The sequence below is a fragment of the Mustelus asterias genome, chromosome 25 (genome assembly GCF_964213995.1).
Source record: "Mustelus asterias chromosome 25, sMusAst1.hap1.1, whole genome shotgun sequence".
NCBI classification, from domain to species: domain Eukaryota; kingdom Metazoa; phylum Chordata; class Chondrichthyes; order Carcharhiniformes; family Triakidae; genus Mustelus; species Mustelus asterias.
Genome location: NC_135825.1, coordinates 12,733,749 through 12,759,549, shown reverse-complemented (window position 1 = coordinate 12,759,549; position 25,801 = coordinate 12,733,749). Strand labels below are relative to the sequence as shown.

General features: G+C 47.9%; 1 protein-coding gene across 1 annotated transcript; it reads right to left on the bottom strand.

Annotated features, from left to right (window-relative positions):
- Window positions 1-435: 435 nt before the first annotated feature.
- Window positions 436-12,034, bottom strand: LOC144479234 (CMRF35-like molecule 5). Its single transcript, XM_078197902.1, has 4 exons — window positions 11,919-12,034; window positions 7,991-8,320; window positions 4,738-4,873; window positions 436-709 (listed from the first exon to the last, which is right to left on the bottom strand). Exons 1-4 carry the CDS (start codon window positions 11,956-11,958, stop codon window positions 511-513), a joined length of 705 nt encoding a protein of 234 aa, XP_078054028.1. The 5' UTR covers window positions 11,959-12,034; the 3' UTR covers window positions 436-510.
- Window positions 12,035-25,801: the final 13,767 nt, after the last annotated feature.

The following is a 25,801-nucleotide window of genomic DNA, read 5'->3' as shown; positions in this document are numbered from 1 at the left end:
TTAACTTTAACTTGTCCAAACATTTCCCCAAGTAATTTGTTATATTTCAAAATCCCAACATGACATCTTTTTACCTATTTGTTCGAATCATATTCAGCCCATCAAGTCTGCACTGACTCTTACCTGGGCTTACCCCACACATTTATTGTGCAAATTCCGCTCATCTTGGGACACTAACAGGCGATTTAGCATGGTTCATGCACCTAATCCGCACATCTCTGGACTGTGGGAGGAAACCAGAGCACCCGGAGGAAACCCATGCAGACACGGGGAGAATGTGCAAACTCCACACAGTCAGTGACCCGAGGCCAGCAAGTGAACCCGGGTCCCTGGCACTGTGAGGCAGCAGTGCTAACCACTGTGCCAATCTGTCGCCATGTTGCTACTTCATGCAAGCTATGAGTTGCTTATTTTGGTGAATCATTTGCGACAATTACAGAAACAAACTACTCTTTAATATAAACAACATTAACAAAGCTTATCATCTTCTTTAATAAGAAATGAAGTATTTCACACAATCTCTGGGAATTTTATAAAGTATTTCAAAGTATAAAATTCCATAATATTGAAAAGTAACTTCTCAAAGCAAATATTCTGGACATTCAGCTCAAGTTTAACAAATCCTCTGACCAGTCTTTGAATGAAGCTCGGATCCATTTGTACTGTGGTTGCTGTTTCGACAGAACCCATCACTTGTTGGCCTGGAGAACTGAATAAGGAGTGAATTTTAGCAACTGATCTGTAGCAAATGAATGATTTGACATTTCAATCGTGTTTCACTGGCTAACAATGCGCAGGTGAGATGGTGAGTGGGGATATTCTAGTCCGAGTGGTGGGATTTGTCTCTCATAACCTCTAACTCTGATAGTGTTCAACTCTCCTGGGGTCACTGGAGCTTTCTATTCATCATGAAGCGCCAATGGCACTGGGGCACATCTTGAGTGCCAGCCTGTAGAACGCAACCATGTCTGATCCAGGAGTGGTGTTGGAGCTCCCTCTTATCCCCCATTTCAGGTCTGTATTTGAATGCAGGCATTAATTTTAGATTGTGGTTTACTGTTGGAGCAGTTCCCTCTTTGGTGCTTTTGAACTTCCTGTTCATTGCTATGTCCCTGGTGTGATTGGCAGACATTCTGTCTCTTGCAGGAAACCACAGAAGTTAACGGATGACAAAGCCTGAGATTGTTGCACAAAGTTTCACCGTATCGGCACTTGAAACGCTATATCGGAAATGTTCCTTGCTCTTCCCATTGATGAAGTATAATGTCACGTTCCGGTATGTGATGAACTTTCAGGGAGGGGTTTAGTGCTGTTGGAATGGACAGGAGGGCTGTATCGGTACCTCCAGCCAGGGATCAGGGGAGGGTGCAGGCTGTCCCAAACACTGGGGCCCAGAGGCTTTAGAGAGGGGGTGGTGGGATAGGGCGGGGGGAGGGGGGGGGGGGGAGGGCCCAGGCCCAGTGTTTGAAACAAAGTCATGTTGAGGGGTGGAGCCTAAACAAGCCGGCAAAATTGGCTAATCGGCTGCACTGAGATTGGGGTGCCCTTTCAAAAAATAATCTCCACCCTCTCCCCACCACTCCGGGGCCCCCCCACCACCAAACAGACATCAGCGGCATCCCCCTCAGTCATTGGCAGCATCTCACTTTTCCCCCGACCTTCACGGCACCCCCACCATTCCCACATTTGCTCCACCCCCACCACTATACGTGGTGCTCCCCATAGGTCCTGCCCCTGGCACTACCCCCTGGCCCATTATGAGCGTGAGACTGATTACGTCACCAGTGAAAATCAGAAATTTTGATTCTGTCGGCGTTTCAGAGAGCGTGGGCTCAAAACCCCCTCCCAGATTGCCTGGATCTATTCCAATTCACCTATCGTCACAACAGGTCCACAGCAGATGCCCCCTTCCTGGCCCCACACTGAACCCTGGAACACCTGGATAACAACGACACCTTTGTTAAACTCCTATTTGTTGACTACAGGGTGGAAGACCATGTTTCTAGCTTGGGAATCTAACTTGGTCCGGTACTGTCTTTTGCCATCTTTGAACGATCTCCGTCGGTCAAATCTGGATTTCTTGTAGCTACAGGCCTGTTACAAAAGAAACGGAGAAAATTATGAGCTCCAACAGCTGCCCATGAATCTGTTCATCATGTACGTGGCTGGCAACACCACCTCCATCCTCCCTATCACGATGGTGTGCATGATGGCCTGGAGACCCATACAAGCTTTGATGTCCATGTCAGCAAGGAGTTAGTTTGCCTAGGGTGAGCATGATATGTTTCACTCCAGGTTTGATTCAACAGACCCACTCGGGAGCTTTTATCAAACAAAGTTAAGATACAGCAATAACGTTTACCAATTACAAAGAAGAAAAGAAAAGCAACCATGATATTGTATAAACCTTAACAACCAAACGATCTTGCCTATAAACATACAGCTGCTACAGGTTTAGCACGGAAAATGCGAATGCTCACTTGATGCTGTACCTTAGTCCTTTGATTGGAGAATGAAACTTTTCCCTTGTAAATTCCAACAGCCCTCGAGATAGAGAGAGTGTCACTGCTGGCTTCTCGCTTTCAGCCAATGAACCGCTACAAGAGACAGAATTCTCACTCCAGGAAGGCAAGGAGACCTGCTTCCAGTTAGCCAGCAGAATTTACAATACCAGGGGAGGGAGAAACATTGCTTTTCAATCTGATGTCCGAACACCTTCTAAACTAAAGCAGCAGCCGGCAGCCATTTCTTAAAGGCACACTCACGTCACAATGTATAGCACTTGTCGACAATGTATACTGATCATAGGGAGCAACTGGAAATCACTAATTCAGCCCATAATTTAATGATGTCATTATGTTCTGTAATTCGTCAGTTACAAGTGCAGCGAGTGTTTTGCATCAACTGCCTTCTTTTAGGCAACTTTCAAAATGCTTGAGCTTTTTAACTGAATGAAATAATTTTGAATATTAGAATCGTGAGATTTAAAGGATTATACCTGGGTCATTTGTAAAATGTGTGTAACATGCGACTGACACGGTGCAAACAGGCAGAGCAGCAAAGAGCAGCCAGCGGAATATCGCCCAGAAACCGAGACTCTTCAGCTCATCCTCTCTGATTAAACAAGAAACTATAATTAATCCAGTGGAAAAATGCTTAAACCCCATGTTGAGGATTTAAATCACATTCATGCATGAAACCTTTTAGCCTCCCGAGACATTGTAAGATGTGATACTGAATGCACAGGGAATTGTGCAAGAATCAGGTGACTTTCCAACAAGCCCTCATATCGACGAGGTTTTGAGCTGCCCATAAATACTGGCAAAATCAGACTGGTTTACTGCAAATGGGAGTGAGGAGAGAGTGACTGCCTTTGACATCAAGGCAACATTTGACCGAGTGTGGCATCAAGGAGCCTCAGCAAAACTGGAGGCAATGGGAATCAGGGGGAAATCCCTCTGTTGTTTGGAGTCATACCTGGTTCATAGGTGTTGTGGTTGTTGGAGGTTAATCATCTCAGCTCCAGGACATCTCTGCAGGAGTCCCTCAGGGGAGTGTCCTCGGCCCAACTTTCTTCAGCTGCTTCATCAATGACCTTCCTTCCATCATAAGGTCAGAAGAGGGGATGTTCACTGATGATTGGACAATGTTCAATGAATGATGCCTCAGATACTGAAGCAGTCCATGTCCAAATGCAGCAAGACCTGGACAATATCCAGCTTGGCTGACAAGTGGCAAATAACATTCATGCCACACAAGTGCCAGGCAATCATTCGAACCATATTCGAATGGTTACCATTGATGTGAAACGGAATTGGACAAGCCATATAAATCCTGTGGCTACATGAGCAGGTCAGAGGCTGGCAATCCTGCAGCAAGTAACTCACTTCCTGACTCCTCAAAGCCTGTCCATCATTGACGAGGTGCAAGTGAGGAGTGTGATGGAATCATCTCCACTTGCCTAGATGATTGCAGCTCCAAGAACACTCAAGGAGCTTGACACCATCCAGGACAATTCAGCTTGCATAATTAGCACCCCTTCCAAAAATGTTCCCTCCCTCCACCCCCAACGAGCAGGCAGCAGTGTGTACCATCTACAAGATGCCCAGCAAGTTCTCAACAAAACTCATTAGGCAGCACCTTCCAATCTCATGAATTCCACTGTTTAGAAGGACAAGAGCAGTAGATTCATGGGAATACCCCCACCTGGAGGTTGCCCTCCAAGCTGTTCACCATCCTGACTTGGGAATATATCGCTGTACCTTTAAGGTCATTGGGTCAAAATCCTGGAACTCCCTCCCTCATAGTATTGTGGGTGTATCTGCGCCACATGGACAGCAGTGGTTCAAGAAGGCACGTGCATGTTTGTGGCAAGTTGGCACAGTTGCTTGCACTGCTGCCTCATAGCACCAGGGACAAGGATCAATTCCAGCCCATGGAATTGAACTGTCTGTGTGGAGTTTGCATATTCTCTCTGTGTCTGCGTGGGTTTCCTCTGGGTGCTCTGGGTTCCGCCCACAGTCCAAAGATGTGTGGGTTAGATGGATTGGCCATGATAAGTTGCTCCTTAGTATCAGGGTGATTGTCAGGGTAAATATGTGGGGTTACGGGGACAAGTCCTGGGTGGGAGTTTTGTCAGTGCAGACTCGATGGGCAGAATGGCTTCCTTCTGTACTGTAGGGATTCTATGATTCTAGTATGTACACATATACTGAGTCCATTTTTTTCAGGGTTTACCTGTGAAAGTCATTGATGGGTGAAATGGTGAGAATTGTGGTAACAGAAGCCTTGGTATTTCCTGTTGTGTTGACAGAAGCCTTGGTATTTCCTGCTGCGCTGGTGGTCGGGCCTATTGTTGAACTTTGTGGTTGGCCTAAAAGAGAGGAACTTGTTGAACTTTTTATTATTGAAAGTACTTTGTGTATATGGTGGATTGGGAGGCAGGCAGACTTGGGCAATGGTAGTGGGAGGTGACAGGAGGGTCACCCAATGTATTCCTGATGCCACATGTCATTGGCAATGGCAGCAACCTCAGCAGCACAGCCATCTACCTCCAGTTTAGGGAAGGCGATGGCCTAATGGTATTATCGCTGGACCATTAATCCAGAAACTCAGCCCATATTCTGCGGACCCGGGTCTGAATCCCTGCCCCTCTCCACACTGGGAGCCTGTGCATCAGGAGCATGGGACTGAAGTGCAAACAAAACTGTAACAGAAAAAAATACTCTGGGGACCCGGGTTCGAATCCTGCCACGGCAGGTGGTGGAATTTGAATTCAATAAAAAATATCTGGAATTAAGAATCTACTGATGATCATGAAACCATTATCGCTTGTCGGAAAAACCCACCTGGTTCACTCATGTCTTTTAAGGAAGGAAATCTGCCGTCCTTACCTGGTCTGATGATGTGTGGCTCCAGAGCCACAGCAATGTGGTTGACTCTCAACTACCCTCGGGCAACTGGGGATGGGCAATAAATGCTGGCCAGCCAGTGATGCCCATGTACAATGAATGAATAAAAAAAGGGTGGCAGGTTTTTAGAACGTGGGTGTCAGGGGCAAGGTCAGTTTTCTGTTATCCATTCCTAATTGCCCTTGAACTGAATGGCTTGCTGGGCCATTTCAGAGAGCAGTTAGGAGTAAACCACATTGCTGTGGTTTTGGGGTAATATGTAAGGGTGGCAGTCAACCAGAAGATTCACCAGGATGCTGCCTGGGATGGAACATTTACGTTATGAAGAGAAGTTGGATAGGCTTGGGTTGTTTTCCTTGGAGCAGAGAAGACTGAGGGGTGACCTGATCGAGGTGTACAAGATTATGAGAGGCATGGACAGTGTGGATATGGAGCAGCTGTTCCCCTTTATTGAAGAGTCAGTCATGAGCGGACACAAGTTCAGGGTGAGTGGCTGGAAGTTTGGGGGAATGTGAGGAAAAACTCTTACCCAGAGGGTGGTGATAGTCTGGAATGTGTTGCCTGGGAGGGTGATAGAGGCGGGTTGCCTCACATCCTTCAGAAAGCACCTTGGATGAGCACTTGGCACATCATAGCATTCAGGGCTATGGACCAAGTGCTGGCAGATGGGATGAGGTGGGAAGTCAGATGTTTCTCACGTGTTGATACAGAATCGATGGGCCAAAGGGACCATTTGTTAATTGAATTTAAATTGTATCAGCTGCTGTGGTTTGATTTGAACCCATATCTCCAGGGCAATATTCTGGGCCACTGGATTGCCAGCTCGGTGAGATTCTAACTCTTTTGTATAAAACAATTTAATTGATTTAAATTAACTGATGGACAAAGTAAAAGTGGAAGAACGGATATGCCAGGAGATAATGGAGAGGTGCAGGAAAAATAGGGTTGTTGTAGTGGGAGACTTCAATTTCCCTGGTGTAGACTGGAATTCACGTAGGGCTGGGAGTCTGAATGGGGAGGCATTTGTAAAATGCGTACAGGAAGGTTCTTTGGAACAATATGTAGATAGCCCGACTGGAGAGGGGGCTATACTGGACCTAGTACTGGGGAATGAGCCCGGTCAGGTCTTCAGAGTTTCGGTAGGGGAACATGTGGCAAAGGGGTAATGTAAAGTAAAGTGCTAACCACTGTGTCACCGCAGTGCCTTAAACGAAAACAAAACACAAATGTAACTTAAAACATCAAACTGAAATGTAATTAAAGGGTCAATGAGGCACCCCAGCCCCCACGGTGCCCAATGTGCATGGAAGGCCTTGATGGTGCCCCTGATCACTGCATGCTCACTCTCCAGGGACACCCAGCCGTGAATGTAGCCGCAGTTAATCGGCAGTCAGGTCGGATGACCCCCTTTGTCGCTTGCTGCCTGGACCTGTTGTGGGCAAGTTTGGCCAGGCCGAGGAGCAGGTTCATGAGGAGGTCCTCCTCCTTCCCTGCCCCTCCCCGCACCGGGTGCCTGTCGATCAGGAGCGTGGGGCTGAAGTGCAAACAAAACTGTAACAGAAGATATTTTAAATAACTAAAAAGGAAATGCAGTCTAACGCATCCTTTATATGCATGGTCCTCATGGCAACACAAAGGACAAGCATCTTAGGAATCTATGAACCGATGCAATCTAAGGTTGTGTGGGTCTGCGACATGCGGCACCCTCCACCTCAGGTCTCCAATGATAAGGGAGGACTGCTCCATAGAGAGACCTCCACTGGGAACCTCCAGTGTGATTGCAACTCTTTTGTATAAACCAATGAAACCAAATCAAACGAATTGAGGGAGAAAGTCAAAAGGGCAGCATCTTAGAGGGATAGTGCCTTCAACAAAAACAAAACACAAATTAAACTTAAAACATCAAATTAGAATGTGATTAAAGGGGTCAATCAGGCACCCCAGTCCCTGCGGTGCCCAACCAGCACGGAAGGCCTCGATGTGTCTGTGGACACTGCATGCTCCTGTCCAGGGACAACCAGCCATGAATGTAACCGTAGTAGAGGGGCAGACAGTCAGGTCGGACGACCCCCTTTGTTTGCCTGCTCCAGTGAGATTCCAACTGTGCCACGGCCTCTCTGCAATTAAACCAATTAATTGTCCACTGCTGCAATCAGCAATTTTCTGGCATTGGAAGCAGCTGCTAACACATGTTGAGACTTCTGGATAAACCCTGGCTGCTGTCCCAGTTGTTTCACTGGAAGGGGAGGCCTCCTCTGTGGCTGCACATGGCCCGTGGAGATGCCCACCAATCAGTAATGATCCCCTCCGTGCTAGGGTGTTCCTGATGGAGTGTGCATGCCCCGGGTTACTGAGGCCTGCCCACCAGGCCCCAGCTCGGTTTAAAAATATATATTTTCTTTGATGGGGCCTCAGCGTGGAGTCCCTTCACCTTCCCCCTGTAGCCTCAGCAGTGGCCATGGGAATTGGTGACACTGCCAAAGTTAAGCTGGTCCGCTGATTGGACAGGTGGGATTTCTGATTTCAAAATGTTTAAATTGAGGCAGAATAAATTAAATAGAAATACGTTCGCATCTTACCTTGAGAAACTTTCAAATCAATAGAAATCCAGTGATTATATTTAAATGTTGGTGTTTCTATCACACAGATATATTGTCCTTCATCACTCTTCATTAGGTTATCCATGGTAATTGAAAATATCCCTTGTGTTTTGTTATCAGTCAGTGATATTCTTCCTTCTTCCGGCTTTTCAGTAGAAACCACAACAGAACATTGAAGCACGTAGTAATAATTACCTTTGCACCATTGTTTAACATGGTCCTTGTATTTCAGATCATACTGACAGTTCACAGTGACTGATCCTCCTGATTGTCCATGAACCTCCTTGGGTCCAGTTAATTGACATGAACCTATGGGGATGTTAATGAGGAAAGGTTATTAACAGCTCGATCTGAATCAACTAAATAATAACCGAGTAAACAGTCCCATTTCATTGCTGTAACAATCTCCTTTGCAATGATGGATCAAATTACATTGTTAAGATCAAATTCCTTGTGCTGCTTCATTTCACCAACGAGCCTTCAAAGCACTGCACAGACACAGGCCAGAATTTTATGTTGCTCGTTACGGATACCACTGAGCCTGCGCACGCCAGTGGGAGAGAGACTGCAGCCTGAGTGAGATTTCAGCCAGAGTGAGGGTATCGGGAATTTGGAGCTGAGTGGGAATTCGGCACAGAGGGGAAAGAGGCACTTGTCTTTGGGTGGAGCCAAGATATGGACCTGCGAGGGAGACTCGAGGGCAAGAGAAAGGTAAAAAGAAATCGAACCGTGTCGTCACAGCCGGCAGGTAAGTGGTGGGCCTGACTACAGGAGTGGACAGAGTGGGAGCGAGCCGGAGAATAACCTGAGACGGTAAGGGATTCTGATTCTGAGTGTTTCAACTGGGGGGAACTGAAAAGTGACTTCAGAGTAAGGCTGTGATTTGATTTGTTTGCGTTTAGCAATTAACTAAAAATTATGGTTTAAGTTTAGAGATCAGTTATGTTCCTTCCAGTCTTACAATAGTGAGGCTTAAGGGTGATCTTATAGAGGACTATAAAATAATGAGGGGCATTAATCAGCTAGACAGTCAACATCTTTTCCCAAAGGTACGGGAGTCCAAAACCAGAGGGCATAGGTTTAAGGTGAGAGGGGAGAGATACAAAAGGGTCCAGAGGGGCAAATGTTTCACACAGAGGGTGGTGAATGTCTGGAACTAGCTGCCAGAGGTAGTAGTAGAGGCGGGTCCAATTTTGTCTTTTAAAAAGCATTTAGGCAGTTACATGGGTAAGGTGGGCTAAACATGGGAATTGGGACTAGCTCAGTGGTTTAAAAAATGGGTGGCATGGACAAGTTGGGCCGAAGGGCCTGTTTCCGTGCTGTAAACCTCTATGACTCTATGACAGGGAGAACGTGAATTGGAAGTTTCCTCTTGTCAGAGAATCTAGAAGGAGGGAGTCACTGTTTGAAACTGAGGCGTGACATTTAAGGCAGAGATGAGGAGAAATTATTCGTGGGTCACTGAAAGTTAACATGGCGATGGAGAAAACAATTAAGGAGGCAAATGGTAGTTTGGCTTTGGTGACAAGAGGATTTGAGTTTTGCAGCAATGATGTCTCAATGCGAAGCTAAAATAAAGATGTTGGGGAGTGGGGGGAGGGGTGGGATGGGGGGAATGGATGGGACAGAGGTCAGATTTAGAAAAGGAGAAGCAAAGAGGGAGAAAAGGTAAGGGAAGGGGGACAAAGTAGGGGCAGAGAGAGTGGGGGGTGGAAAGAAAAATGAAGAAAGACAATAAAGAAATAATAGGTAGAGAACAGTAAAAAATTAAATAAAATAGAATGAAAACAGTGGGGTTGAGGTGGAGTAGAACTAATCATCTAAAGTTGTTGAATTTGATGTTGGGGCCATAAGGATGTAAAGTGCCTAGCCGGAAGATGACCCCACCCCCCCCCCCCCCCCCCCCCCACCCCCCACCACACTCCCATCCCCAACATCTTCATTTTAGCTTCTCTGCCGTTTGGCCATTCACACCCTCTATTCTCTCTGTGGACAGCCATCAGCAGCCTTTCCCCTGGTTTCTGTGGCTCTGACTCATCTTTCATTCCCTCCCCCTGCACTATAAATATCTCCCACTTTCTCTGCCTTTTAGCTTTGACAAAGGGTCGTCTGGACTCGAAACGTCAGCTCTTTTCTCTCCTGACAGATGCTGCCAGAACTGCTGAGATTGTTCTGCATTTCCTCTTTTGGTTTCAGATTCCAGCATCCGCAATAATTTGCTTTTATCCAGTATATTGTGCAGTTATAGTCTCCTTACAGAAGAAAAGATATACTTATCATTGAGAAAATGCGACGAAAGTTCATCAAACTAATTTGTGTGATGGAGTGTGGAAAGATTAAATAGACTGAGCTTTTTTTCTGTGGAGTTTAGAAAAATTAGAGGTGATCTCATGTGAACAGAACTTCATACAGGATTTGATAGAGTACATGCAGGAATGATGATTCCTTCAGCTGGGGATCTAGAACCTGGGGACACATTCTCAGAATATTTAACTTAATCAATAACTGAGCTACCAAACCTCCCAAGCCATCCTCCAACAGGGATCGGAAATGGGCAGAGCCAGATTGTGGATGCCCACTTTACAGGAACATCTGAGATAGATTTGACACCCTGTTTTTCTTCTCTTTTCTCGCAAGATAGCAATGATTCTTGCTCTGTGGAGACAGGAGGGTTTAGTCAGATCCTCTGCTCCTCAATTTGTCACAGTAAGGAGTCTAACAACACCAGGTTAAAGTTCAACAGGTTTATTTGGTCGCAAACGCCACTAGCCTTCGGAGCGCTGCTCCTTCGTCAGGTGAGTGGGAGATCTGCTCATAAACAACAAACAGGGCATATAAAGACACAAACTCAATTTACAGACGAATGAATAATGATTGGAATGCGAGTCTTTACAGCTCAATTTATCAACACACAAAGAGCATTGTAACACTTCATGACACAATTGGCTAAGGGCGCGACCTCTGTTATTGGTTCACAACAAGGTAAATGGGAAAAGTTGTCAGAGAGATTGTAGGGTTACATGAACAGCGACAGGAGGAGAATTGTTGGCTTGGAGCTGGTATGATCATAATTATAGAATCCTACAGTGCAGAATGAGGCCTTTGCCCCATTGAGTTTGCACCAACCGCAATCTCACGCAGGCCCTATTCTCATAACCCCATGCATTTACCCGAGGTAGACACGCTGACACTAAGGGGCAATTTATCAGGACAGAGCTGCAACGAGGCAGATAGAGTCAGAATGCAGAGGCAAATCACAGAGAGAAGCAAAGACTGATTGTCATAGAATGTCATAGAATCCCCACAGTGCAGAAGGAGGCCATTCAGCCCATCGAGTCTGCACCGACCATAATCCTACCCAGGACCTATTCCCGTAAACCCACATATTTACCAAGCTAATCCCCCTGATGCTAGTGTCAATTTAGCATGGCCAATAAGCGTAACCCACACATCTCTGGAATGTGGGAGGAAACTGGAGCACCCGGAGGAAACCCATGCAGACATGGGGAGAATGTGCAAACTCCACACGGACATCGACCCGAGGCCGGAAATCAACCTGGGTCCCGGCGCGCTGAGGCAGCAGTGCTAAGCACTGTGCCACCCAATAAATTAACTGAATTTTACATTCCACCAGCCGTGACAGTGGGATTTGAACCCAAGTCCCCAGAGCATTAGCCTGATTACTAGCCCAAAACGTTACCCCTACGCCACCATCTTCTGAAGATACCGGAGCAGCAGACGGCTTTCACAACAACAGCCACAGTCTGCAAAACTGTAAGTGCTTCATCTTTAGCTCACACCAACTGGTGCCTGGGTCAGTCGCTGTTTCTGGTCTTCATCATCTCAGATTGCCAAAAATACTTTCTATGAATATTAAAAATCAATTAAAAAAATTTAATAGACTTACTTGATACAGATATTAGAATCAAGAGAGCAATTAATTCCATTGTTCTGAGTGTTTCTGGCGGGTGAATTCTCTCTGTCCAGATATTGTACTTCAGCCGTGCTATCTTTCAACCGAGTAGTTTCCTCAGTTGTGTATGTCATTTCCTTCTTTATATTTCTGTCACATCGGCCAGTTCCTCTTGAACAATGTAGATGTGGTTAGAGGCCAACTGCAGAATCTGCATCCATGCTCCTCAACTCCACTTGGGTTGTTTTCCAGTCCCGCCGTGCTGGGTCCTGCCCCCGGGGGGATGTGGAGGGCCAGGAGAAAGTCCGTGGACGTTCAGCAGGACTGGGCCATCCCGGTGTTCCCGTGCAATCCAATTTTATTCTCTCCTTACACATTAACACTTCTACAGGCTTACTCACACAATGACCAAAACTTCTATTTTCATCAATCACCATGACAACGGAAACATGGAAACTAAGGAGGTTTTTTTCATTAGCAAGAAAATAACCGTCCAATCAAAATTGTCCCTGAATCACTGTCCATCACCACCTCATCTCCCAGAAGAAACTCCTCGTGATCTGTGAAGATTATTTAGAAGATGAGATCGAAATTTTGGTAATATTGAGATAAGGAAGACAAAGTGTGTCTATGACAGGTGTCAGGTGGAAAATACAGGGGGCGATTCCCCCATCCTGACCCTTAACCTTTCTGGCGGGTCGGGGTGGGAGATACGCGTCGCCGGCCTTGTTCTGGGATTTGCGCATGCGCCGGGAACACATGCACATCTCCCAGAGCCGGAGAAGAGTCGGAGACCAGACCACGCTGGAACCCGACGGGAAGACAAGTAAGTGATTTGAATCTTTTTAAAATGAATTTTAAATGTATTTTATATGTAATTATCGGGAACTTGCCAGTCCCGATTGAATCTCCCACTCCGCCAGGAGTATTTCATTCCGGCAGGGTTTGGAGAAGCTCCCCACATTTGGGGAGACCCTGCCGGGATGAAGGGGGGCAATCGGGAACCCCCAAGGGGTTGGGCAGCGGGGGGGGGGGGGGTGGGTGGTGCCCCTGGGCATGGGCATCCTGGCAGTACCAGCCGGTGCCCCCTGGCACTGCCCAAGGGGCAAAGTGCCCATGCCCACGGGGTGCCTTGGCGCTGCCCACTGGGCATCGGGCAGTGCCAAGGGATGGGGCCTATTGTGGGCATGGCCTAGGGGTGATCGGTGGGGGTGGGGGGTCCCGCTGCCACTCTGCATGGCGATCGGTCTGGGATGGAGGGAGGGCAGTGATTGGGGCAGGCTGGGATGGATGGTCTGCCGGGGCCGGCCTGCCTCCCGGGGGGTGTCGGACCCCCGGGGAGGTCAGCCGGGGAGGGGCCTGCCGGGGTGAGGGGAGGGTTGGGGGATTGCCACTGCTGGCCAGCAAACGGGGAGACTGACAGATCGGGGCCACTGCGCAGCCGCAGAGTTCCAGAACTGTCCAACTCTGGCGTGAATAGGCCCCGCCCCAATGGGATTTTAATGAGAATCGCGATTGGGACCTCTGCAGTGCACAGAGTGGGGAGGTTCGAGTGTGACGTTGAACTGAGAAGACAGTCAGGATCTAGAACAGTTTTCCCGCGAAATCAGCACTTTTGGGAGTATCGCCCCCACAGTTGGGAACCAAGGGGAATACAGGAATAACTATCTGGGCTATTGGGTGGACGGCAGGGGCCTTCATCCGGTGGAAAACAAGGTGAGGGCCATTAAGGAGGCACCAACTCCAAGGAATCCCATGAAACTGAAACCCTTCCTGGGGTTAGTGAATTGTTACGGGAAGTTTATCCCCAATTTCGCTTCTCCGCTGACCTCCTGGATGCCCTACTACGGAAATATCAAAGGTGGCCTTGAGGGGAGGCCACAGCTGGAGCCTTTCAGCAGAGTTAAACAGCAACTTTTGTCCTCTAACTTACTGACGCATTTTGCCCCATAAAGGACCTTGTCTTGACATGTGATGCCTCCCCTTATGGGATTGGGGCAGTGCTGGCTCATCGCTGGAGATTTGAGGCAGAGAAGCTAGTTGCATACGTACCTGGGATTCTCTCGGACGATTAGCGGAGCTATTCACAGATTGAGAAAGAGGGATTGGCAGTGGTCTTCGATGTTAAACACTTTCATCAATACGTCTATGGTAGACATATTTTAATAGGGACTGATCATAAACCAGAACTGGGACTTTTTAAAGAAGGCAAGGCAATACCCCCATTGCCTCCTCCCAGATACAGCTTTGGGCCTTGTTACTGGCAGCTTCTGAACACCTCCTAGAGCACCTTCCCGGGACTCGGGAAGCTAACTCTGATGCACTGAACTCTCTGTCATTGCCCGGATGTCTGGCTTCACCACAGCTGTGGAAGAGATCGTGATGATCCTCAATATTTTGGACATCTTGCCAGTGCCTGCGAAACGCATCAAGGGCTGGACGGAAAAGGCCCCAGTCCTGTCAAAATTAAAAAAACATCACTTTGTGAAGGGGACTCAGAGGACAGGCCTCAGATGATCTGAAACTCTATTGGGTGAAGAAAGATAAGCTCAGTGTTGAGGATGGCATCATCCCGGGGGTTCCTGTGTAGTTGTCCCTCACCCAGGGCGATGTCCGATACTTATGGAATGACACCACAACCACCCTGGGATTCAAAGATGAAAATGCTAGCCAGGAGCTACGTAGGGTGGCCCTGTCTTGATACAGACACTACACAGACACAGTCCAAAGATGTGCGGGTTAGGTTGATTGGCCAGGTTAAAAAAAAATTGCCCCTTAGAGTCCTGGGATGCGTAGGTTAGAGGGATTAGTGGGTAAATATGTGGGGATAGGGCCTGGGTGGGATTGTGGTCGGTGCAGACTCGATGGGCCGAATGGCCTCCTTCTGCACTGTAGGGTTTCTATGATTACCGACTTGGCCAGACCGTGTAGCTCCTCCGGTGATGGAGATATAGACTCCGACATAGAGTTGGAAGGACTGGCACCCCCACTGACACGAGCCCTTAAGAAGAGGCAAAGCAAGTGGCTTTGCAGTGCTTTCTTTCTTCAGCGAAGTTCTCCCATCGGCTACACACGCCCTGATCCAGTCCTGTCTCCAGCTGACCCAAAGCCGATTGGTATGTGGTGGTGAAGACCCCTACCCTCATGGCGTGGGTGTGAGGGGGAGAAACATACTCAATGGGGGAGGGGTGTTGTGATGGGCACAGGGTATCATCAATAGATCTCCCCGTGACCTCGTTGAGTATGAGCTCCCCGATTAGCTGAATAGAGGCTCGCCCAATAGGGAAGGAGCAGCGGGCTGTATAAAACCTAACCCGCCAATCAACCTAACCCGCACATCTTTGGACTGTGGGAGGAAACCGGAGCACCCGGAGGAAACCCACGCAGACACGAGGAGAATGTGCAAACTCCACACAGACAGTGACCCGAGCCGGGAATCGAACCCGGGTCCCTGGAGCTGTGAAGCAGCAGTGCTAACCACTGTGCTACCGCTGTGTGCTTGATTACCTGAGATGCAGAATCTTAAGACGATCGGTTTTGGAGTTAACATGAGTAATTTTTCGAGCTGTTATGAGTCGAATTTTCAAATGTTGATCTTTTCTGAACTGATGGAACCATTATCAGGCTGGGAACTCACTGACAGCGCAGGGAGCTCCTTAACTGAGACACGGCATTAGCAACCCACCTCCTGGTTCCCTGACCAATCAGCAAGACTGTGCGGGATGACCCGTTGAATCTGTCAAAAGAATTTTAATTAAGAGGACTACAACAGCGGTCAGAATAGCTGAACTGAATCGAGGGGCTGCAGCAAACAAAGGACTGGGGAAGAGACCTGGGAAGATATTCCACCAATATCTCCCTCCCCTCTGTTTCCCTCATTGTTGCCTGCCACTGTTGCTGACAGAGTTGAGGGAACTGCAGTAAGGTGAGAACTCACAAGAATGGGAGGAAGAGGACAATCAAATAGGCATTGACAGCAGTAACCAAGGAGGTCAGCCAGAACAGGGTGGTCCTTCCAGCCTCGAGACAGTGCACCAAGATCCAGGTACTCAGGAGGGCTGGAAAGGCGAGTAGCATATCATTTTCAAGTGTCAAGTCCCACATGCTGAGCTTTACAACATTCTCCTGCACAGGCCATTCGGCCCATCCTTAGGGTCACACCCTTTGCAGCCCCAATTATTTGCTCTCTCTCTCTTTCTCCAGGCACCTCACAATCCCATCAGAACAGCCAACAGTTCACACTCACACGCCTATTGACATCTTTCACCCAGGCTTCACTGTCACTCTCTATGAGTTTGTGTCCTTCCCTCCTATTGTACCATTTATAACATTCACAACTCTCTAAGTTCTCTCATTGCAGGGGAAGGAAGCACAGAACCTCTGGGTGGGTGGGCGAGGGTGGGTCTGCCCTTTAATGACAGCCACCTTTATGGTCACTGGAATACAGTCCTCTTGGCCCACTATGAAGAAGGTATTGTTCCAGTCGGCTGCAGATGTGAGCGACAACTTGCCAACAACCACTTGAGACACTGCTGCTCACACTTGTCAGAGAACCAGCCTCTCATCCATTGACTCTGTCTACACTTCCCGCTGCCTTGGCAAAGCAGCCAGCAAAATTAAGGACCCCACGCATCCTAGAATTCCCTCTTCCATCTTCTTCTATCAGGAAAAGAAAAAGTCTGAGGTCACGTACCAACCGACTCAAAAACAGCTTCTTCCCTGCTGCCGTCAGACTTTTGAATGGACCTACCTCGCATTAAGTTGATTTTTCTCTACACCCTAGCTATGACTGTAACACTACATTCTGCACTGTCTTGTTTCCTTCTCCATGAATGGTATGCTTTGCCTGTACAGCGAGCAGTAAACAATACTTTTCATTGTATGTTAATACATGTGACAATAATAAATCAAATCAAATCAAGAAGCTGACTCTCCGCATGTGGATCCTGTGTGGGGCTCTCTACTCCTTGAAGCTGGATCTCTGTGTGCATCTTTCTGCCTTATGCACTGTTGGGTGGTTGAGGAGAAGGCAGCTCATGGCTGGTGTCAGCTTGATGTTGTGGCTTCCCTTGCCCTTCATCGGAGATGGAGGCTGATGACGTCTGGAGGTGAGTGAAGTGCTGGATGGGTGAAATGACTTCGAAGAAGTTGGCAACCATTTGCTAAACGGCAACAGCAGTGCCAGCGAAGACATGTTGTGAACAGCAGCCTCTTACCTTGTCATGGTCAGAGAGCTCCAATTTTACTGTTAAAGGCTTCCCGGTTTGTCAGTTTCAGCAAAGAAGCACTGCGTGCTCACCCTGCTCACACTAGAAGTCTGTGTGAGCTTTGGGAAATAAGCTTGCTGTTTGTTAAACCTGGAATCCTTGATGAAAACAAACAATTAATTTGCCCATTTGAATACTCAACTGACATATCTGACAGCAGCCCGAGGGTTTTCCTGTTCACCATCTAACCTGCACAGGACGTTGGCCAGATGATGGCGGAATGCTGACCTTCCACGACCTTTTAGTGGATTTAACCCCCACCTGTCTGAAAATGGGGGCAGCACGGTGGCACAGTGGTTAGCACTGCTGCCTCACAGCGCCAGGGGCCTGAGTTCAATTCCAGCCTCAGGTGACTGTGTGGAGTTTGCACATTGTCTGCGTGAGTTTCCTCTGGGTGCTCCGGTTTGCTCCCACAGTCCAAAGGTGTGCGGTTTAGGTGGATTGGCCATGCTAAATTGCATCTCAGGGGGACTAGCTAGGGTAAATACATGGGATTACAGGGATGGGGCCTGGGTGGGATTGTGGTCAGTGCAGACTCGATGGGCTGAATGGCCTCCTTCTACACTGTAGGATTCTATGAAAAATTCCTCCGATTACTTTGCTTATATTTCAGTGTCATAATGTGATTTTTTTGAACTAGTTACAACTGGTTCTTGAAAATGAGGAGCTGATTACCTTCATGAGTCCCATCCTTTATGACCATTGCAAAAAAAACTGCTCCTTAATATAAACAACATTAAAGAAATTTATCATCCCATTCTTTTATAAAATATGCAGTTCACACAATTTCTACGAACTTTGCAAAGCATTTCAAATTGTAATAAAGTGAAACGTAGGAAAGTAACTTCTAAAAAGCAAATGGAAATATTCTGAATGTTCATGTAGGGTTTATTCAATCTTCTGACCAATCTTCAAATGTGTTTTTGGCCAATGTTTCCATCTAATCCATCATCTGTTGGCCTGGAAAATGAATAAGAAATTAATTTAAGCAAATGAACTGTTGAATATGAATTGATTGACCTTCTTTCAAAAATGTTTCACTTCAAGAGATATTGGCAGGTTGTGTGGGCATATTCTGGCCTAAATGGTGAAATTCACCCGCCATAACCTCTAACATATCCCATTCTCGTTGCCAGTTATTATATATGTGGTCTACCAATGGGTTAATAAGAGACCATGAGGTAAGTGGGAGTAAACTAACTGGAACTGTTTATCAACATGTTGGTTTCTGGTACAAGACTGGCTTGGCAATGTCCACCCAAGTGCTGGTGTCCTGGGTCACCTGACCCATTCTCTTAAAGGGGCATGCCCCCAACATATACACATCTCTGTAATATTGTTCAACTTTCCTGAAGTAAGGGGAGCTTTCTTTGATTTGATTTATTTATTGTCACATGCATTAGTATACAGTGAAAAGTATTGTTTCTTGCGCACTATACAGACAAAGCATGCCATACATAGAGAAGGAAAGGAGAGAGTGCAGAATGTAGTGTTACAGTCCTAGATAGGGTGTAGAGAAAGATAAACTTAGTGTGAGGTAGGTCCATCCAAACGTCTGATGGCAGCAGGGAAGATGTTCTTGAGTCGGTTGGTACGTGACCTCAGACTTCTGTATCTTTTTCCTGATGGAAGAAGGTGGAAGAGAGAATGTCTGGGGTGCATGGGGTTCTTGATTTTGCTGGCTGTTTTTCCGAGGTAGCGGAAATGCATGTGGTGTCCATGGCACTGGGGCACATCATAGGTACCCGGCTGTACAATGCAGCAACACACCGTGTCTGATCCAGGAACATTGTTTGCGCTCCCTCCCACCCCCAATTTCAGAGTTGGCTTTGAATGTGGACACTCATTTTAGATTTTAAAAATCATTCTAAGCTTGGACCATCACAAGATCACAAGAAATAGAAGCAGCAGGGGCGGCACGGTAGCGCAGTGGTTAGCACTGCTGCTTCACAGCTCCAGGGTCCCGGGTTCGATTCCCGGCTCGGGTCACTGTCTGTGTGGAGTTTGCACATTCTCCTCGTGTCTGCGTGGGTTTCCTCCGGGTGCTCCGGTTTCCTCCCACAGTCCAAAGATGTGCGGGTTAGTTTGATTGGCCAGGTTAAAAATTGCCCCTTAGAATCCTAAGATGCGTAGGTTAGAGAGATTAGCGGGTAAATATGTGGGGGTAGGGTCTGGGTGGGATTGTGGTCGGTGCAGACTCGATGGGCCGAATGGCCTCCTTCTGCACTGTAGGATTTCTATGAGTGGGTGACCAGGCCCTTCAAGCCTGCCCCAACATTCAATATGATCATGGCTGATCTATGCCGGCCTCAACTCCTTCTCTGTGCCGTTTCCCTGTTGCCTTCAATTCCTCAATCTATCAAATATTTATCCACCTCCACTTTAAATACTTCTAATGATCCAGCCTCCACCACCCTTTGGGGCAGAGAATTCCAGAGATCCACCACACTCTGCGAGAAGAAGTTTCTACGCACCTCAGTTTAAAATGACCGGCCCTTTATCAGGATCGTTGATCCTAGTTAGTGGTTTGCCATTAGACCGATTCTCTCTTTGGTGTGCTGGGAGTTCCTACTCATTCCTATGGCCCCTGGTATGATTGGCACAGACTCTGCCACTTGGGAGGCCCCAAGATGAATTAATGGGAACGCTTGAGATGTTTGTGAGCAGTTTGACAATCTCTGCGCTTGAAATGTTACCTGATTCCCGCAGATCAATTATGAATCAGTGACAATGACACCTTGCACCGATATACCCCCTGTAGTGTAGCAACGCAACCCCTGGTGCTTCTCATGTGTGTTAATTGTAACTAAAAGAGAAAATGCTGGAAAATCTCAGCAGGTTTGGCGGCATCTGTAAGGAGAGAAAAGAGCTGACGTTTCGAGTCCAGGCGACCCTTTGTCGAAGCTAAAAGGCGTAGAAAGTGGGAGATATTTATAAATCCTGTCAGAGAGAAGAGCAGTACCTCTTCACGGTAGGCATTCCTGGAAGAGAAGTGTCAGTGAGTTAAACACTGGATAAAAGCAAATTACTGCGGACGCTGGACCTGGGAGAGAAGTGGCAGTGAGTTCCAGCATCCGCAGTAATTAATTGTAAACAAGTCAGACACCGAGCCACATCAACATGTTTGGTCAAACATTCAGGGCCGGATCTTGAGCCACGCCCTCAGAGCACGAGATCGCCGGGGAGGGTTCAAAATCCAACCAATACCGGAAATTGCAAACCTCGCCAGTGAGATCGGGATTCTGATTTTCCACCCCCCCTTCCCCCACCACCGCCCCCACCCCCCCCTCCCCCCCGCCAGTGACGTAATCAGGTTCATGCCCATAATTAGTGAGAACCCGATTTTAATAGATTTTAATCAATTTGAATGGATTTAACCACTCCCCCCTTAACGAATTATCCCCCCCTGCCCCTCACTAAATTGTTATACCTCATCGACGTGATGCATGTCACAGAGGATCTCGTCAAGTTTATCCAAACTCAAATCTGTTGTAGGGGTCCATCCGGGGTGGGGGAGGGGGTGGATGCAAAGATCCGTATAGCCTCTGGGGGATAGGGACATGCCCAGGCACTGCTGCCTGGCACAGTTTGGCACTGCCAGGAACCTGGCAGTGTCAACCTTTGCCGGGGGCAGTGCCAGGGGCGGGCTCTAGGGGGAGCCTCATGAGTGGGTACTCTGCTGTTTATGGTGGGGGGGTGGGGGAAAGGGCACTCAGGATGATGGGGATGATCAGGGATGTTCATGGGAGGTAATGGGAATCATCAGGGATGGGCAAGGGAAACGGTGTTGGCGGGGGGCCGGGGGCGGGGTGGGGGGGAGGTTGGTGATTGTGGGTGAACAGGGGAGCCAGTGGAGAGGGAATGGGGATGATTGGGGATGATTGTGGGGGAGGAAGTGGGAGTAAGCTTTGTGCTCCGATTGGGATGCCCTTTCAATATGACGCCCTGATGTCAGTAGAGTGAGTTCCTGGCTCTCAGAGTCCTCACCTCGCCAGAGCGATGGCGTAAACCCTGCCCACTCTTTCTCTTCAGACTAAGAGGCACAAAATCTGGAGGGAAAACCAGTTTGTAGAGCTGGAGAGCTTCACACTAATTTTACCATTGGAACTGACATGTGGCCAATTTCTGGTAAGATGCCTCCTCCCCACCCTCCACACCCCTCCTCTGCACCACCCCCCCAAGTCCTTAAACAATGTCTTAAAGGAGAAACAAGTGTTAGAAAGGTGAAGAGGTTTAGAGAGATGGAGAAACGAGGGTTAGAGAGGTGAAGAGGTTTAGAGAGAGGGAAAAACGAGGGTTAGAGAGGTGAAGAGGTTTCGAGAGATGGAGAGAGACACTCCCGTGTCTGATTCTGGGTCAGGCACTGACATATGGCAGGATTTTATCAAGAACAGGATGTCCCATCATCGGAAGGAAAAGAGTGTCCCCAGCACGCGAGGATGGAAATTGGGAAGTAATTGAGGCGACAGGAGCTGAATTCCAGTATTCCACTATTCACTGTATAAAACCTCCCTCAATCTCAGCTGCTGTGAGGTTAACTCCATTGAGGTGGCAACTTCCCCTTGTAGGATAAAGTATTCCACTTTTTGACAAAGTGCTGAGGTCAGGGTAAAATGACCTTTCATAGGGCCTCTATCTACATAAATTGGCTGCCTGACTCCTCGATTAGACTGCTCATTTCTGCTCCCACAGCTGGCATAGAGTCCTGATGGTGGGATGGCATTGGGCACTCATCCGACCCCATTACCCAAGACCTGACCTGCCCACAAAAAAAACTCCTACGTCACTACCCCCACAATCCCATTGCCAACACCATCCATTCTTGCCAGCAGGGGTCAGCAAAATTCAGGTCATAACTTCAGGCAGTTAATTTCTGTCAGCAGTCATTAACAGAGAGATAGATGCATGTGAATATTTTGTACCAACTGCCTATTTTGACTTTTCCTCAGTCCGATTTCCCATCCGAAACTGGAAACGTCAGGCCAAACCACATTTTATCTTTCCTCTAAAAAGGTCGGCACGGTGGTGCAGTGGTTAGCGCTGCTACCTCACAGCGCCAGGGACCTGGGTTCGATTCTGGCCTTGGGTGGTTGTGTGGAGTTTGCACATTCTCCTTGTGTCTGCTTGGATTCCTCAGGGTGCTCCGGTTTCCTCCCACACTCCAAAGATATGCAGATTCAGTGGATTGGCCGTGCTAAATTGCTCCTTAGTGTCCCAAGATGCGTAGGTTAGGGGAATTAGTGGGGTAAAAATGTGGAATTATGGGGATAGGGCTCGGGTAAGATGCAGACCCCATAGGCCAAAAAGCCTCCTGGGCTGTCGAGATTCTGTGATACCCAAAAAGCCATTACTGTAACAATGGGATGGTGACATTGCTTCATTCACTAAGAGTAGCAGGTATTTTGTTGTGGATTATTTGCTGCTTTTGGGCAACTTTTAAAGTATTTGAACTGAAGTAATGAGGATAATTCTCCCATCCCGACACACTAATTCTTTAGTGTGTTGGGCCGGGAGAATCGCGTGTGCGCCGATTTGTGGGATTCGCGTACGCGTTCCTGATGCATGCGCATCTCCCAGTGCCGGATATCCGATCGGGACCACGCTGGAAACCGGCGGGACCAGCAGGTAAGTAACATTAATCTTATTTTATGTTACTTGAATGTCATTATCGGGCCCAGGACTGAGATCCCCGGGCCCAATCGCATCTCCCACCCCATAGGCACAATTTCACTCTGGCGGGGTTTCGAGTAGCTCCCCACTTTTGAGAAACGAACGGGACAACCCTACTGAAGTTGAGGGGTGGAGAATTGGGGTCCCCAGGGATCGGTTGTGCGGGAGGGGGGGGTGGTGCCTCCCCTGGGCTTGGGCACTCAAGGGACAAAGTGCCCATGCCCATGGGGCACCTTGGCACTGCCCACCGGGCATTGGGCAGTGCCAAGGGGGTGGGGCCTAGGGGCAGGGCCTAGGGGGGGCGGGGCTTAGGGTGATTGGTGCCACACTGCCATTGGGATCGTTCGAGACTGGAGGGAGGCCAGCGATTGTGGCAGGCTTTGGGGGGGGGGGGGGGGGGGGTCTGCCGGGGTGGTCTGCCTCCCGTGAGGGGGGTGGGAGGGGGGATCGTCATTGCATGATGGGGGGAGATGCTCCGGGATGTGGGGAGGTCAGGGCTGGCCCAGGAATTCTCATGGGGGCCACGATCAGGCCGTGGGGTGGGGGGAGGACTGGAGGGGCAGCTCTGCGAGGGTCCCGGGCTGGCCAGCGATCGAGTTGGACAGCAAACTGCAGGCTGACAGATCGAGGCCACTGCGCACGCGCGGAGTTCCGGAACCGTCAGACTCTGGCGTGAATCGGCCCCGCCCTCCCCGAGCTTTTAATGATATTCAGGATTGTGACCACTGCATTGCACAGAGTGTGGGAGATTCGAGTGTGAACTCCCAGTGAAAACACAATTATGAATTTCATCAGTTTTCCCGCAAATTCAGCACTTGGAACTTTTTTTGGGGGAATCGCCCCCAATATGTCTACAAATATCAGAGAGATCAGATTTAAAATATTATAATAAAAGCAAAATATTGTGGATGCTGGAATCTGAAACAAAAACAGAAAATGCTGGAAAGTCTCAGTGGGTCTGGCAGCATCTGTGGAGAGAGAATAGAGCCAACGTCTCCAGTCTGGATGACCCTTCGTCAAAGCTCTGGACTCTAGACTGGCCCTATTGCAAAATGCACATTACATGTGAGTGAAACAGTGCAAACAGCCAGAGCAGACAACGGAATGACGCCCACAAACTGGAAGCTCTAATCAATTTGATTTGATTTGATTTGATTTATTTATTATCACATGTATTAGTATACAGTGAAAGTATTGTTTCTTGCTGCTATACCGACAAAGCATACCGTACATGGAGAAGGAAACAGAGACAGTGCAGAATTTAGTGTTACAGTCATAGATAGGGTGTAGAGAAAGATCAACTTAATGCAAGGTAGATCCACTCAAAAGTCTGACAGCGGCAGGGAAGAAGCTGTTCTTGAGTCGATTGGTACGTGACCTCAGGCTCTTGTTTCTTTTTCCCAAAGGAAGAAGGTGGAAGAGAGAATGTCTGGGGTGCATGGGGTCCTTAATTATGCTGGCTGCTCTGCCAAGGCAGCGGGAAGTGTAGACAGAGTCAACGGATGGGAGGCTGGTTTGTGTGATGGATTGGGCTACATTCACGATCTTTTGTAGTCCCTTGCGGTCTTGGGCAGAGCAGGAGCCCATACCAAGTCGTGATACAACCAGAAAGAATGCTTTCTATGGTGCATCTGTAAAAGTTGGTGAGGGTCATAGCTGACATGCCAAATTTCCTTCGCCTTCTGAGAAAGTAGAGGCATTGGTGGGGCTTCCTTAACTATAGTGTCGGCATGGGGGGGACCAGGACAGGGTGTTGGTGATTTGGACACCTAAAAACATGAAGCTCTCGACCCTTTCTACTTCTTGCCCGTTGATGTAGACAGGAGCATGTTCTTTTCTTCGCTTCCTGAAGTTGATGACAATCTCCTTCATTTTGTTGACATTGAGGAAGAGATTATTGTCACCGCACCAGTTCACCAGATTCTCTATCTCATTCCTGTACTAAAATAGTTTATACTCCAAGTTGGGAAATTAAATTAAATCAGATTCATACAAGAACTCTTCCAAGGAATCGTGTAATGTAATATTGAATGTACTGAGAGTTGTGTGAGTAACAGATGATTTTCCAACATGTGCTCAGATCTAGAAAGGTTTTGGCTTGTAAAACTGGACTTGTATACTCCAGATACATTTGTGCGCTTTAAGTGAGTGCAAATAGCCAGGAGAAAACCTAGAACTATAATACACAATGTCAATGCAAAACGAAATTGGAAAAGTTAGCCAATGCATTGCCTAACCTATTAAGAAACAATTCTAATAGTCAGGCACGGTGGCACAGTGGTTATCATTGCTGCCTTACAGTGCCAGGGACCTGAGTTTGATTCCAGCCTTGGGTGACTGTACGGACTTTGCACATTCTCTCCGTGTCTGCATGGGTTTCCTCTGGGTGCTCTGGTTTCCTTCCATGCTCCAAAGATGTGTGGGTTAGGAGTTGCACCTTCAGGAGCTGCCGCCAATCAAATAGCTGACAAGTCTCTTGACCGAGCAGTGCTTTCAGACCACTGCTGGCACTGCAGAAGTCCCAGTGAAGAGGTGCCTAGGGAGTCCAGATGAAGGTAAGTCCTGGGGTCTCACCAGAGCTGGGCTGGCTGGCCTCAGTGAGGGGTTTGTGTTTTTTTTCATTCATTCATGGGACATGGGCATCGCTGGTTGGCCAGCATTTAATGTTCATTTCTAGTTGCCCTTGAGAAGGTGGTGGTGAGCTCCCTTCTTGAAACACTGATAAAACTGAGTGGCTTACTCAGCCATTTCAGAGGGGGGAAATTGAGAGTCAACCACATTGCTGTGGCTCTGGAGTCACAGGTAGGCCAGACCAGGTAAGGACAGCAGATTTCCTTTCCTGAAGGACATTAGTGAACCAGCTGGGTTTTTCCGACAATCGACAATGGTTTCATGCTCATCAGTAGATTCTTAGTTTGAGATATTTTTATGGAATTCAAA

Excerpts from the sequence above, each read along its gene's own strand:
- LOC144479234 (XM_078197902.1), bottom strand. The coding sequence starts at position 11,958 with ATGGAATTAATTGCTCTCTTGATTCTAATATCTGTATCAA. Across the intron at positions 8,321-11,918 it reads GATTCTAATATCTGTATCAA|GTTCATGTCAATTAACTGGA; the intron begins GTAAGTCTATTA and ends ACATCCCCATAG. Across the intron at positions 710-4,737 it reads CCCATCAATGACTTTCACAG|TTCTCCAGGCCAACAAGTGA; the intron begins GTAAACCCTGAA and ends CTCCTTATTCAG.